This window comes from Lactuca serriola, chromosome 6 (assembly GCF_051521515.1).
Source record: "Lactuca serriola cultivar US96UC23 chromosome 6, Lser_US96UC23_V15, whole genome shotgun sequence".
NCBI lineage: Eukaryota > Viridiplantae > Streptophyta > Magnoliopsida > Asterales > Asteraceae > Lactuca > Lactuca serriola.
This window is the reverse complement of record NC_136413.1, coordinates 54,147,420-54,158,962: the sequence shown is the minus strand read 5'-3', so window position 1 is coordinate 54,158,962 and position 11,543 is coordinate 54,147,420. Positions and strand designations below refer to the sequence as shown.

The 11,543-nt window shown below is 34.2% G+C and overlaps 1 protein-coding gene across 1 annotated transcript; it reads left to right on the top strand.

The window, feature by feature from the left end:
* The first annotated feature begins 4,533 nt into the window (after nucleotides 1–4,533).
* Nucleotides 4,534–6,045, top strand: LOC145058435 (ricin B-like lectin R40G3). The gene is made up of 4 exons (XM_079006339.1): nucleotides 4,534–5,000; nucleotides 5,086–5,208; nucleotides 5,381–5,600; nucleotides 5,842–6,045. Coding segments are annotated over exons 1-4 (762 nt in total). The 5' UTR covers nucleotides 4,534–4,583; the 3' UTR covers nucleotides 5,844–6,045.
* The last annotated feature ends 5,498 nt before the right edge of the window (nucleotides 6,046–11,543 follow it).

Sequence of the window (11,543 nt, the reverse complement as noted above, 5' to 3'; positions counted from 1 at the left end):
AGACAGACAAATTGTACAAACAATTGTACCTGGAACAAGATTGACTATAATGGGATTTTACAGCATATTTCAAGCTTCAAAGACATCCACGTCGTAATACTTTCACTCTATTTATTCACCAATAACATTTAACTTTCATACATTTTGAATATAGCTAAATCTGCAATCTTTTTTCTATTTTGAATACATTTTGAATACAAGATTTCCCCTTCCATATTTGGCCATGAGGATGTTAAAAAAGTTGTGGCTTGTCTCCTGTTTGGAGGATCAAGGAAGGTATAATTCCAACTTTGCCCTTGAATATTGTTGTCTTTACTTAATTATTTAGGAGCTCATTTCCTCTATTTCTACAGACCTTACCTGATGGTGTAAGATTGATGGGTGATATTAGTGTTTTGCTCTTGGTAGACCCATCCACTGCAAAATCACAGGTATAATTCCAACTTTTCCCTTGAATATTGGGTGACTGAAGGTGATGGATGTAAACTTGATTCTGGAACTCTCAGTCTACCAACATTAGATTTTAATTGGGTGATTGAAGGTGATGTTGGTTCTTCAAACGAGACTCAAGATATCATATTTTGGCATGGCTAAAAGCTTTGGAGGAAACGAGACTCAAGCAAAAGTAAACACACAGAGAGTTGTTGGCACATAGTAAGCTAGATGATGCAATTGTATATAAATGAGTTCATTTTTTTATAACATTTACTCACTATTGGAATAATTATTTGTATTTTACATATTAGTGAAATGAATTATCTTTGTTATTTATGGTATTTTATTTTATATTATGAGATTTTTATGTATTATTTAATTTGAAAATTAGTAAATCTATAAATAATATTTTTTTTAAACATTTAAAATTATGATACGCAAAAATGTGAGTCATCTTCATTTATGACATGGCCTTTCTTGACAGGGGCTTTCTTGATACGCATTGCATGTCATTAACACGCGCGTCGTAAGGTTACGACACGCGAATGCGTGTCTTCTTCCTTTATGACAGGGCCTTCCTTGATACGCATTGCGTGTCGTAAAGCGCGTCGTCTCTCTTTATGACAGGGCCTTCCTTGACGCGTATTTGCGCGTCATCTGAGCCTTTTACGACGCGCAATGAGCGTCGTAAAAGGCTGTTTTTCTAGTAGTGTATGTTTTTATAATGTTGTATTTTAGCCCTTGGAATTATAAAGGATTGCAAAATGGCCTATATTGGTAATTTAGTAATTATACCCAAGTGTAGTACGCTGAGCATACGTTCTGTATGTTGGGCGTACAAGGGTGCCTCCTAGTACGTTGGGCATACACCTCATACGCAGGATGTACATGAAGAAATCGTTAACCCTAATTTTTAGGGTTTGGTCCATACTTAAACCTCATTATAGATTCATATCTTATCTCTTCTTCAGCCTCCCTCTGTGAGAACGACCCCCGAGCAAACCCTAAGTGAAAGACTACATTTCCGACCCCTTTTGAGTGTTTAGAAGTGTTCTTGAAGGAGAAGAATGTGGTGATAAGATCTTAGAGTTTGGGAAACACCTTGGATATGAGATTTCTTTCTTGATAGCAATCTCCAGAAGGTAAAAAGTTTGCATGTTGATCACTACATCTTGTAGATCTAGATATTTCTTCCTTTAAGACACTTTTATAGTCCAAAAATGGTGATTCTTGATCTTGGTATGTTCTTGACCCATTAAGTCATCCTTTCTGACATTATGAGGGGCCTTGAGTCATAAAAATGTAGTCTCATGGGCTAGTTCCACTCCATGTAAGCTATGAAAGGTCTTAACGCATTAAGATGTTAAGGCTTTGCGTTTTAAGCTCTTAATGGCCATGCAAAGTTATAAAGTTGGAAACTTTATGACTCATGATGATATTTTAGCCTTGGATCTGACTTTGCATGTGAAAATGTGGAGTATTAAGCTCTTAATGGAAAAAGGGCTGAACAGGGAGCATACGCTGGGTGTACCAAGTGGTACGACGTGCGTACACGGTTAGCGCCCCGTAAGTTGGTTAAGCATCGAGTACGCCCCGTGTACAAAAGAGTACGTACAGTGTACTCGGTTGAGTCGACTCGGTCAGGTTGGCTCAGCTGGGTTGACTCAGCTAGGTGTTGACTTTGTACTTTGACTTTAGCCAAGGTTGACCAAGTTTGACTTGAGGGTATTTTGGGTATTTTAGATTGTGTTTGAGAATTGGTCATTTGGATGGATAAGCGTTGGTTAGGGTTGAGATTCGGAGTCGGGACCTCATCAGTTACTGTTTAGATTGAGAAGTGAGTTTTCCTCACTGTACTTGTGCATCGAAGGCACCAAGGCCGGCCCATTGGATTGGATATCATGTTATATGTTTGTATGTGATTATGTTGTAGAGATCTATTAGATTGGTATCCTAGTTTATAGGATGTTAGAATGTGGTAGTGATCTATAAATCTTCATGTTGTCTGTTGACTGGTTAGATGTTTATTTGTTATGTATATGTCGACATGTTATGGTTGGTTAGGTTGAGGCGGCCCTGCTTTGTGCTGAAGGCCAAGATACCTAGGGAGATCCAGATAGGCTGTAGGCCCTGCGAGGCGGTCCAGTCGGGCCGAAGGTCCGACGAGCGGTCCGGATAGGCTGTAAGCCCTGTGAGGCTGTCCGGTCATGCAGAAGGCTCGAGAGCGGTCCAGATAGGTTGTAGGCCCCGCGAGGTGATCCAGTAAGGCAGAAGGCTCGTTTATGCATGATGTTGTTTGTTATGTTTATGTGGTGGTACTTTAAGGGAACCCGCTAAGCTTTGTCTTATAGTTTTAGTTTATTGTTTCAGGTACTTTTGGGTTCTGATGATCATGGAAAAGCGAAGGTGTGACCGTACATATCCTCCTGCTTCATGGCCTTATGATTTTGAGGTACTCTGATATTTTTAAACACTTTGGAAACAATGATTTGTAAACATTTTATGATTATGTGTTGTTTTGAAAAAAATTAAAATTGTTGTGATTTTTGACTTCTTTCACACTCAATTGTGAATCTTACTAAACTAATTTATGAATAATCAAAACGTTAAAATATTATAAAATAACAAGGAGATATAATTCGATTGATATGTAAATTTTACTAAATGGTGGTGGGGACTTCTCAATAATCGAGTTAGCCTATGGAATAAGGTGATTACCAACATTCATAACCTAGTGCGTAAGCCAACCTTTTAAATAGCTAGGAAAGTATCATCAGGAGCTTGGAATACTCTAGTTAAAGCGGTCAAAAGCATGGGTGAGTTTCATATCGAGCACAGTGAGGTCTTCTCACTCGTTACTGGCGCTAACATAACCATCTTATTCTGGAAGGATGCTTGATGCGGGGAAATTCCCTTCCAATTATGGTTTCACCTGGAATTGAAGATGTGGGCCACTTGATGCAGAATCATTACAAGAACTGCTACTGTTATACACGAGTATCGGTGATTTAGAGCACATAGCAAGTTCTAAATATGGTATCCGCTTCAGTTTAAACATGGATGGTAGCTACTCTGTTAAGAAGATGTGGGGTTTGATTGGCTCCAAAGTAATATATTACATAGGAAAGGAGATCTATTGGTTAAATGTTATTCCTGAAAGTTCGTTGTTGTGTTTGGCAAGCCTCAGTGAGGTGAATTCCGGTGGCAGACAACCAGACACTATTCGTGTTAGGGGAATCATAGTCACTAATCATGTGTGCCCTCGTTGTGATAAATAACCGGAAACAGTTGACGATTTACTTGTAAATTACAAGTTAACCAAGGTAACTCGAGAGTGGATATGTAAATGGCTCTAAATACATCATAAACTGTTCAATAATGTGACATAATTCGTGGATCATTCTGCCTCATGAGGCAATTGTTCTAGGAAAAGCAAATTATATACTCCATTTTTTTCTGTTTACTTTGGAATGTTTGACCGATTGGAAATATGGTGATATTGCAATTGCATTATAGTATTTATGGTACAAGCATAGGAGCTCTTGGGGTTGAGGTAGGCAGAATGGCGTTGCTCGTTTTTCTAGCTAGTTTCCTAAATTTACTTGTTTCTCTCAATATGTTTCCTTTTTTGTGACTTAGCCTTTATTTCCGTATATTTGTCTTTTAAAAAAAATAAAAATAAAAAAGTAAAGTGGTTATATCTTATTCAACGACCTTAGCAAATGATGCTGAATTATTTAGGTCGATGGTTCATGTCTCTAAGTAATTTCAGCATCAATCTTTCAGCACTGAATCGATCGGTATAAATCAAACAGCTCCTTAGCTTGTTGCTAATCTCTTGGGCATTTATATAAAAATTTTCCGCTGATCTGAAAAAAAACATGATATAAACTTATCTCAAAGCATTATGCAATCCTGTAATTAATCTTTTTGACCATATATATAAATTCTTTCTTCAGAAATATATAAATAAAAAAATTTCTACGTGGCCATTTGTCATAAAAAAATAAATAAATAAATAAATAACCAATGAAATAATGGCACATGATTTTTTCCACCGGCCAAAACAACAAAATCTTCTAACTACCCTCCTCATCTCTTTTCTTATTTAACTTCCAACACACACCCCAATTAAATCTAGAAAAAAAATGGATCCTCGACACCACCACAATGCCTACCAACCAACTCCACCACCACCGCAACCTGCCCACCATCTTCCCACCCACCACCAGCCATCACCACCACCACCGCAACACCATGCTCCCTCCCACCACCAGCCATCACCACCACCACCGCAACACCATGCTCCCGCCCACCACCAACCATCACCACCACCACCACAGCCTTCCCACCATGTTACCTCCCATCACCAACCATCACCACCACCACCGCAACCTGCAGCCATAGTCCACCATGTCTCTCACCAGACCACCCACCAAACCCCCAAGTACACCGACAATAAACCCACTGTTAGGTTTTACAGCAAGATCAAGACTAATTACTCACTCACCATCCGTAATGGAGAAGTCGTTCTCGCACCCACCAACCCCTCCGATCATCACCAGGTACCCTCTGATTCCCTCTTTTTCCGAATTCGAATAAACTCACATGCTTCTATTTAGTTGACTTTTTTTTCACCTTTTCACACAGCATTGGATAAAGGAAGAGAAGTTTAGCACGAGAGTCAAAGACGAAGAGGGTTTTCCCTCTTTTGCTCTGGTCAATAAAGCTACGGGACAGGCATTGAAGCACGCTACCGGTGCTGCTAAACCGGTATGTCGTCATTTACAATCATTAGATGTTTCAATCTGACTCTGAACTCGAAAGTTTTTCAGTTCATTCTTAGGATTTCAGCTATTGTTTATGAATACTTTTAGATTCCTATATGCAAATATTTGTTTACTCGAAAGTTCTTTTTGTGAAACATCAACGGATACTTCTATAGGTTCAGCTAACGGAATACAACCCAGATAAGCTTGACGAATCTGTTCTTTGGACACAAAGCAAGGATTTGGGTGATGGTTTTCACGCAGTAAGAATGGTGAACAAGATTAAGCTTAATGTTGATGCATCTATCGGTGACACTGGTATTCATGATGGCACCAAAATTCTTTGTTGGGAGTGGACTAAAGGTGATAACCAGAGGTGGACAACTGCCCCTTTCTGTAAGTTCCTCAACACAAACTGTTGAAGATAAGAAGTAGTGGCTAATAAGTAATAACGAGTAACATGTATGACTATTAGATGGTCCACCACCGGCCATGATTGATTTAAAAAAAAAAAAAAAAGGCATGTTCATGAGTCATGATAGTGTGTTGGACAAATTGAGTTGTTTAAACAACTTTAAGGTTAGCATCTGGAAGTATCAATGATATGATCTAACAATGATGATTTTCATGTGTGCAGGATATATATGTGGTGGTGTGGAGTTCACTAGAAACTTGGTGTGCTTTCATGTGTGTGGTTGCAAGTGCAATGTTCATGTCATAATGATGGTGATATGTATGTTTGAATAATGTTGTGTTTAAATATTATGATTATGTGTTCGAATTGCCTGTTATGTGTAGACGTATGAATGAGGAATAATTTTTACTGATTTATGTTTTCTTATATGCAGATTACACAAAAATTTGATTTTAAAAGGGGGGGGGGGGGGGGGGGGGGGGGGGGGGGGGAAAACAACCTAAATGAGTAATCCAAATTCTTGAAGAAAAGTGCGTATTGGACATTGTACGGATTGATGTTCGTATTGCCTGTTATGTTTTCTTATATGCAAATACTGATATATGTATTTTGAATTCGGACAAAATGAGTAATCCAAATTCTTGAAGAAAAGTGGGGTACTTTATAAGTGGAAAAACAACCTAAAAGGTAATATATATATATATATATATATATATATATATATATATATATATATATATATATATATATATATATATATATATATATATATATATATATATATATATATATAAAAGGCTTGGTTATTTTGCTTCTTATATTTATTGTGTGCTATAATGCACCAATAAGAATTTGGTAAATTAAATAATTATTTGATTAAATAAATATATATATTAAATGATTTCCATAATTATATGTATATTAAATGATATCCATAATTATAACGAATTAAATATGTCATTAATGTCAGCAATAATATTGTTTCAGAATGAATTTGTATCTAGGTTTTATATATGAGTTCGTATTTTGTTTCAGAACTTAGTCACTTAAAATACAATAAAGTTGAATGAAATATTAAGAACGACAGTGTATAGAATATTATTGTTGACATTAATGACGAATTTAATTGGTTTCCATAAAAATGAGTTATAACTCTGGATAGCATTTAATATACACATAATTAATACTAAAGTTCTATTGGTGCATTCTAGTACACAATAGATGTAAGAAACATTTGAACCTACCTATATATATATATATATATATATATATATATATATATATATATATAGAGAGAGAGAGAGAGAGAGAGAGAGAGAGAGAGAAGTAGGTTCTCACATTTATTGTGTGCTGTAATATACCAATAAGAATTTAATAAAAAATATATGTATATGAAATGATATCCATACTTATAATTTATTTTTTATGGAAACTAATTAAATTCGGTATTAATATCAACAATAATATTCTTTTTAGAATGAATTCATATCTAGAAAAATGAGAGTGTATTCTAACAGATTGAGTGTGTATTATAGTATAATATACTCTTATTATTTATATTCCATGCAACTTTATTGTATTTTAAATGAGTGAGACTTGAAAAAAAAATTAACTTATACAAAAAAAACCTAGATACGAATTCATTCTGAAATAATATTATTACTGACATTAATAACGAGTTCATTCTGAAATAATGTTATTACTGACATCAAATCAAAACCGTTTTAACGTTTAGTATAACTCAAAAACTCATCATAAACTATATCGACAGGAGCTAGATTTTCTTTTTTCACGACCAATGAGGCATTAAAATTTGACATTTTACATTGTCTTTTTTGTCATTTTATATTTATTTGTAAATAAACTTTGTCAAAACCAAAATGTCATTTTTTATATTAATACACTTTAATAGCACAAAAGGTAATAAGAAGTTTTATAACTTATCCAAAGACATAATTAACTCCGTTTTGATTTGACTATTAGTATAATTAAGCAACCCAAACAACCACATAATAATCAAAATTTATTTTTATAATAAAGTGAAAACTTAAAGTCGGTGTCATGAATATATATCATTGAATTTAAACAATGAGCTTCATGCATCACTGACTATATTGGTAATTATACAATTTTTTTTCATAAAATGACCTTGATATCTAATTCAAATTATAGTATTAGGTAACTCTTATAAAAATCTTCATAATCTTTAAGATTTTCTTACAAATAACACCATTAGATTGACAATTACTATTTGTTCCCAAATCATGTTCTTGTCGGTCATGTTTATATTTGTTTCTTAGGACAAGCGTTTGTCACTTCAACCTGTTAAAATCATAAAGAATATATAAAAAAAAAAAATTGGTTAAAAGGGAACTATCTTCTTATGAATAATATCTCAGGTATGCCAAGTAATTAAAAAAAGTTTTAAATAAGAAAAACTTTAGTTAAAGATAATGAAATTTGCAACATATTAAAGCATTGTAGTTTGGAAGCAGTATAATTTGAAAACATTCACCTAATTATAGCATTGTACTTTCAAAGTACAATACTTTAATAAGAAAATATCTACAATAAAGTTATAAAAAATAGTGTTAATGCAACATAATGCAATATTAAGCGTATGGCCACCCCTATTACAAATTTCTTTTATTTTTTTCTCGAATATATAGATTTTAAATCGCAAACATCTCTTTGAATATAGGGTGTTTAAAACATTTATGTAAGATAAATAAGAGTATAAGATTTTGATACAATAAAACCTAAATGAAACCGCTAAATGAAGTTTTTTTTACAACCACAAAATGAAAGAGTTAGTTGATCAAGGCTATTACCTGTTGGTTGAAGTTGAAGCCACAACCACAATTCTTTAGTCAACACCACACCACACCATATTTCTCCTCTCCTTTCACATAATACCATAAAAACCAACAAATAATCTAATTGTCTCCTGGAGCTGAATAACAAAAAAAATCTTATTATTGGAATAAATGTGAACTTTATAATATAAATTAAAATCAACAAATAACCTAATTGTTTGTAGGAGCTGAAAAACAAAAAAAAAACTTATTATTGGAATAAATGTGAACTTTATTTTATAAGGCCCAAGAGATACCCCAAACCTATCTGGCTAAAACATATACCAAATATAATAAATAGCACCACATGAAAGAACTACACCATACCAAACATTACTCAAAGAGATCAGTCAAAAATATATAAATTCAAAGTTAGTAAATCAAATTTAAATGTTCTTTCTAGAAATAAAAAAAAAATTAGAATGCCATAACCTAATTAGCATACATACCTTATCAAAATCTCAATGCTTTCTCCAATAATGTCTAACCTGGAGCTTGGCCTTTAAAAACCAAGTCATCTTTGTTGTCACAAAACTAATGTTATGTGTTTATCTTACCAAACACATATCAAAGTACTAAATTATCACAATTATAGTACACTCACACCTAAAAATCCAACCAACTCACATCTTTACATAGTAAATGAATTTTAAAGTTCAAAGAAATAGAAATTGATCCAAAAATAGGAATGCATCTAAATAATATGATTATGATTCACATAATTGACAAATAATATTCAAAAAATACCCTTGCATCCAAAAACAACAACTCACCCAGCAAAAATTCTTTTTCGATAACCATCATTTTCCAATAGTTACCAATTGTCCATCCCTTTCCACAAGTTGCCAAACATATTATCAAATCGCCCTTATAGACCTCTCTTATTTCCAAAACTGCCAACACTCATATAGGTTCAAAAAAATCAATATGAATAGTATTTATTAGAATCATCCTAAGATATAGAAACAAAATAAAAGGACAACAGAATCACAAAAACATGTATCGAAGTACCCAGTTGCAACCACTCAAACAAATGCTTATAATAAACCTTGTTTCGTTGTTAGTACAAAAGGAGTTATCTGGTTTTTTCAAGTGCTGGACAAGAGACCAACGGCGCTAACCTACACAATGAGCTCGGGCATGAATGGTCAGGTGGGTGGCTCCGTCGTTATGTCTAGGATTAGGGTTAGGGTGAGGCAGAGAATGGGGTGTGTATTCATAATTCAAAAGGAACAGATGGATCAGATGTGGGTTAGTGAGAATATGGAATTCGGGTAATTGGTGTGGTTATCCGTGATGGCCATGGAACTGGAGAGCATTTAGATGAGGCATATTTGGCAATTTACAAAGGATTATTTGGGTTACCGATCAAAGCATAGTGACCACATAATCGGTTTAGGTTTATTAGTGGTGATGGAGTTCACCAAAACCTTAAAAATACGATGAGAGAAAGTTTGATGAGAATTGATTTGGGATTAAGATGTGGTGGCACTAAGTGGAGCTAAAGGTGGAGTGTGGTTTTAGAGAGAAATATACCAGCGATGATGGTTTATTGGTTGTGGTGCAGTGGTTTCTAGAGGCGGAGAAGGAGGAAGAGTGGTGGTGATACGGTGGTTTATATATACCAGAGCTAATAGTGACAGCAAATGGGCAACACAATGATAGTTTGTTTGGAGATGACTGCTTTGTACCTTTGTGGTATTGACTCTCTATATATAAGGAAGGCATAACAAAATCACAATATTTTAGGCGAGATCGTGTGATTCTTAGGATTTGACTTAATAAAGGATTAAAGGGCTGGGTCAAAGCCCGATTTGAAGGTATTAGGCGATAAACTGGAGAGATTGTTGGACGAATAGGGTGTTATTTGGTCAAAATATTGAATAAAGTGATTGTAAGTATTGCAATTTGGTATGTATCTCTTAAAATTTAGCATTTTAGTGTAAATGTTTATTAAGGTATATATATATATATATATATATATATATATATATATATATATATATATATATATTCACATTAATTCCGTTTTACCGGCTACGTCAGGTTTAACCGATCATCTTTGATTTTATAGTTTTTTTTAATGAGAAATATATTATACATGAGGTGTCCACATGGAATGTCGATAGGCCATCTATTACACCCTAAATTAGAGGATAATGGGCAATTGCAGTTCATTAACTAAGCCTTACGCCACACTATTCCAACACCATTAATCGCATGTGTTCCTGAAATGTAATCAACCATGTCAGAAGAGGCAATACCAATCTTTGATGTATACTATAATGACATTCTCACCCTCCCTGGTGATGTATTTTGATGCAACCAGAGCATTTATACGTGACATTAATGTGAACAACATGATCTTCTCTGTTGTCATCATTTTCTTGAATAATTTACCAAACTATGTGTATTATTTTGTACCTGAAGTAATTTTGGCTTAGGGATTGCATTCTATATAGAATGAGTGCGATTTTAATGAGTTTCTTGAAGCCGCTAAAAGAAAAAAGAGATTCGATATGTATGTAAACCACCAACATGACATTTTTTATTAGATTTGGGAGGAATAACCAGACACCCTGAAAATGATGTGGTTTCTATTGAAGATGTTGAATCCATTTAGATGGTGGGAAAGGTGGACATGAAGAGGATAATGAAGTTATATCTTTAAAATAAACATTAATGATCACCTCTTGAATAAACTTTGTCAGATAAAGATTATATACATTTTTAAAGAATATGGGAATGCACAAGAACCTATCTACCTTTTGGCAGGGTCATACATACGAAAGGAATCAGACGAAGCCTCTATTAGATATGAAATTATCTACTACTGTTGAACTTAAATTTGTTGGGTTTTGAGCATTCTAACACTCTTATGGTGTACATGCAACCCTATAAACCTTAGATCTATGTTTTCTCTATTATACATGCAAATATTAAATATTCCAAGGTTTCATCCTAACTAGCATATTATGAAGCACCTATACTACAAAGTTCTAGTTAGATGACATACAACCCACTCTTATGTCCTCATACACTAGTGCCATTTCTTGTGCCAAATGCCTC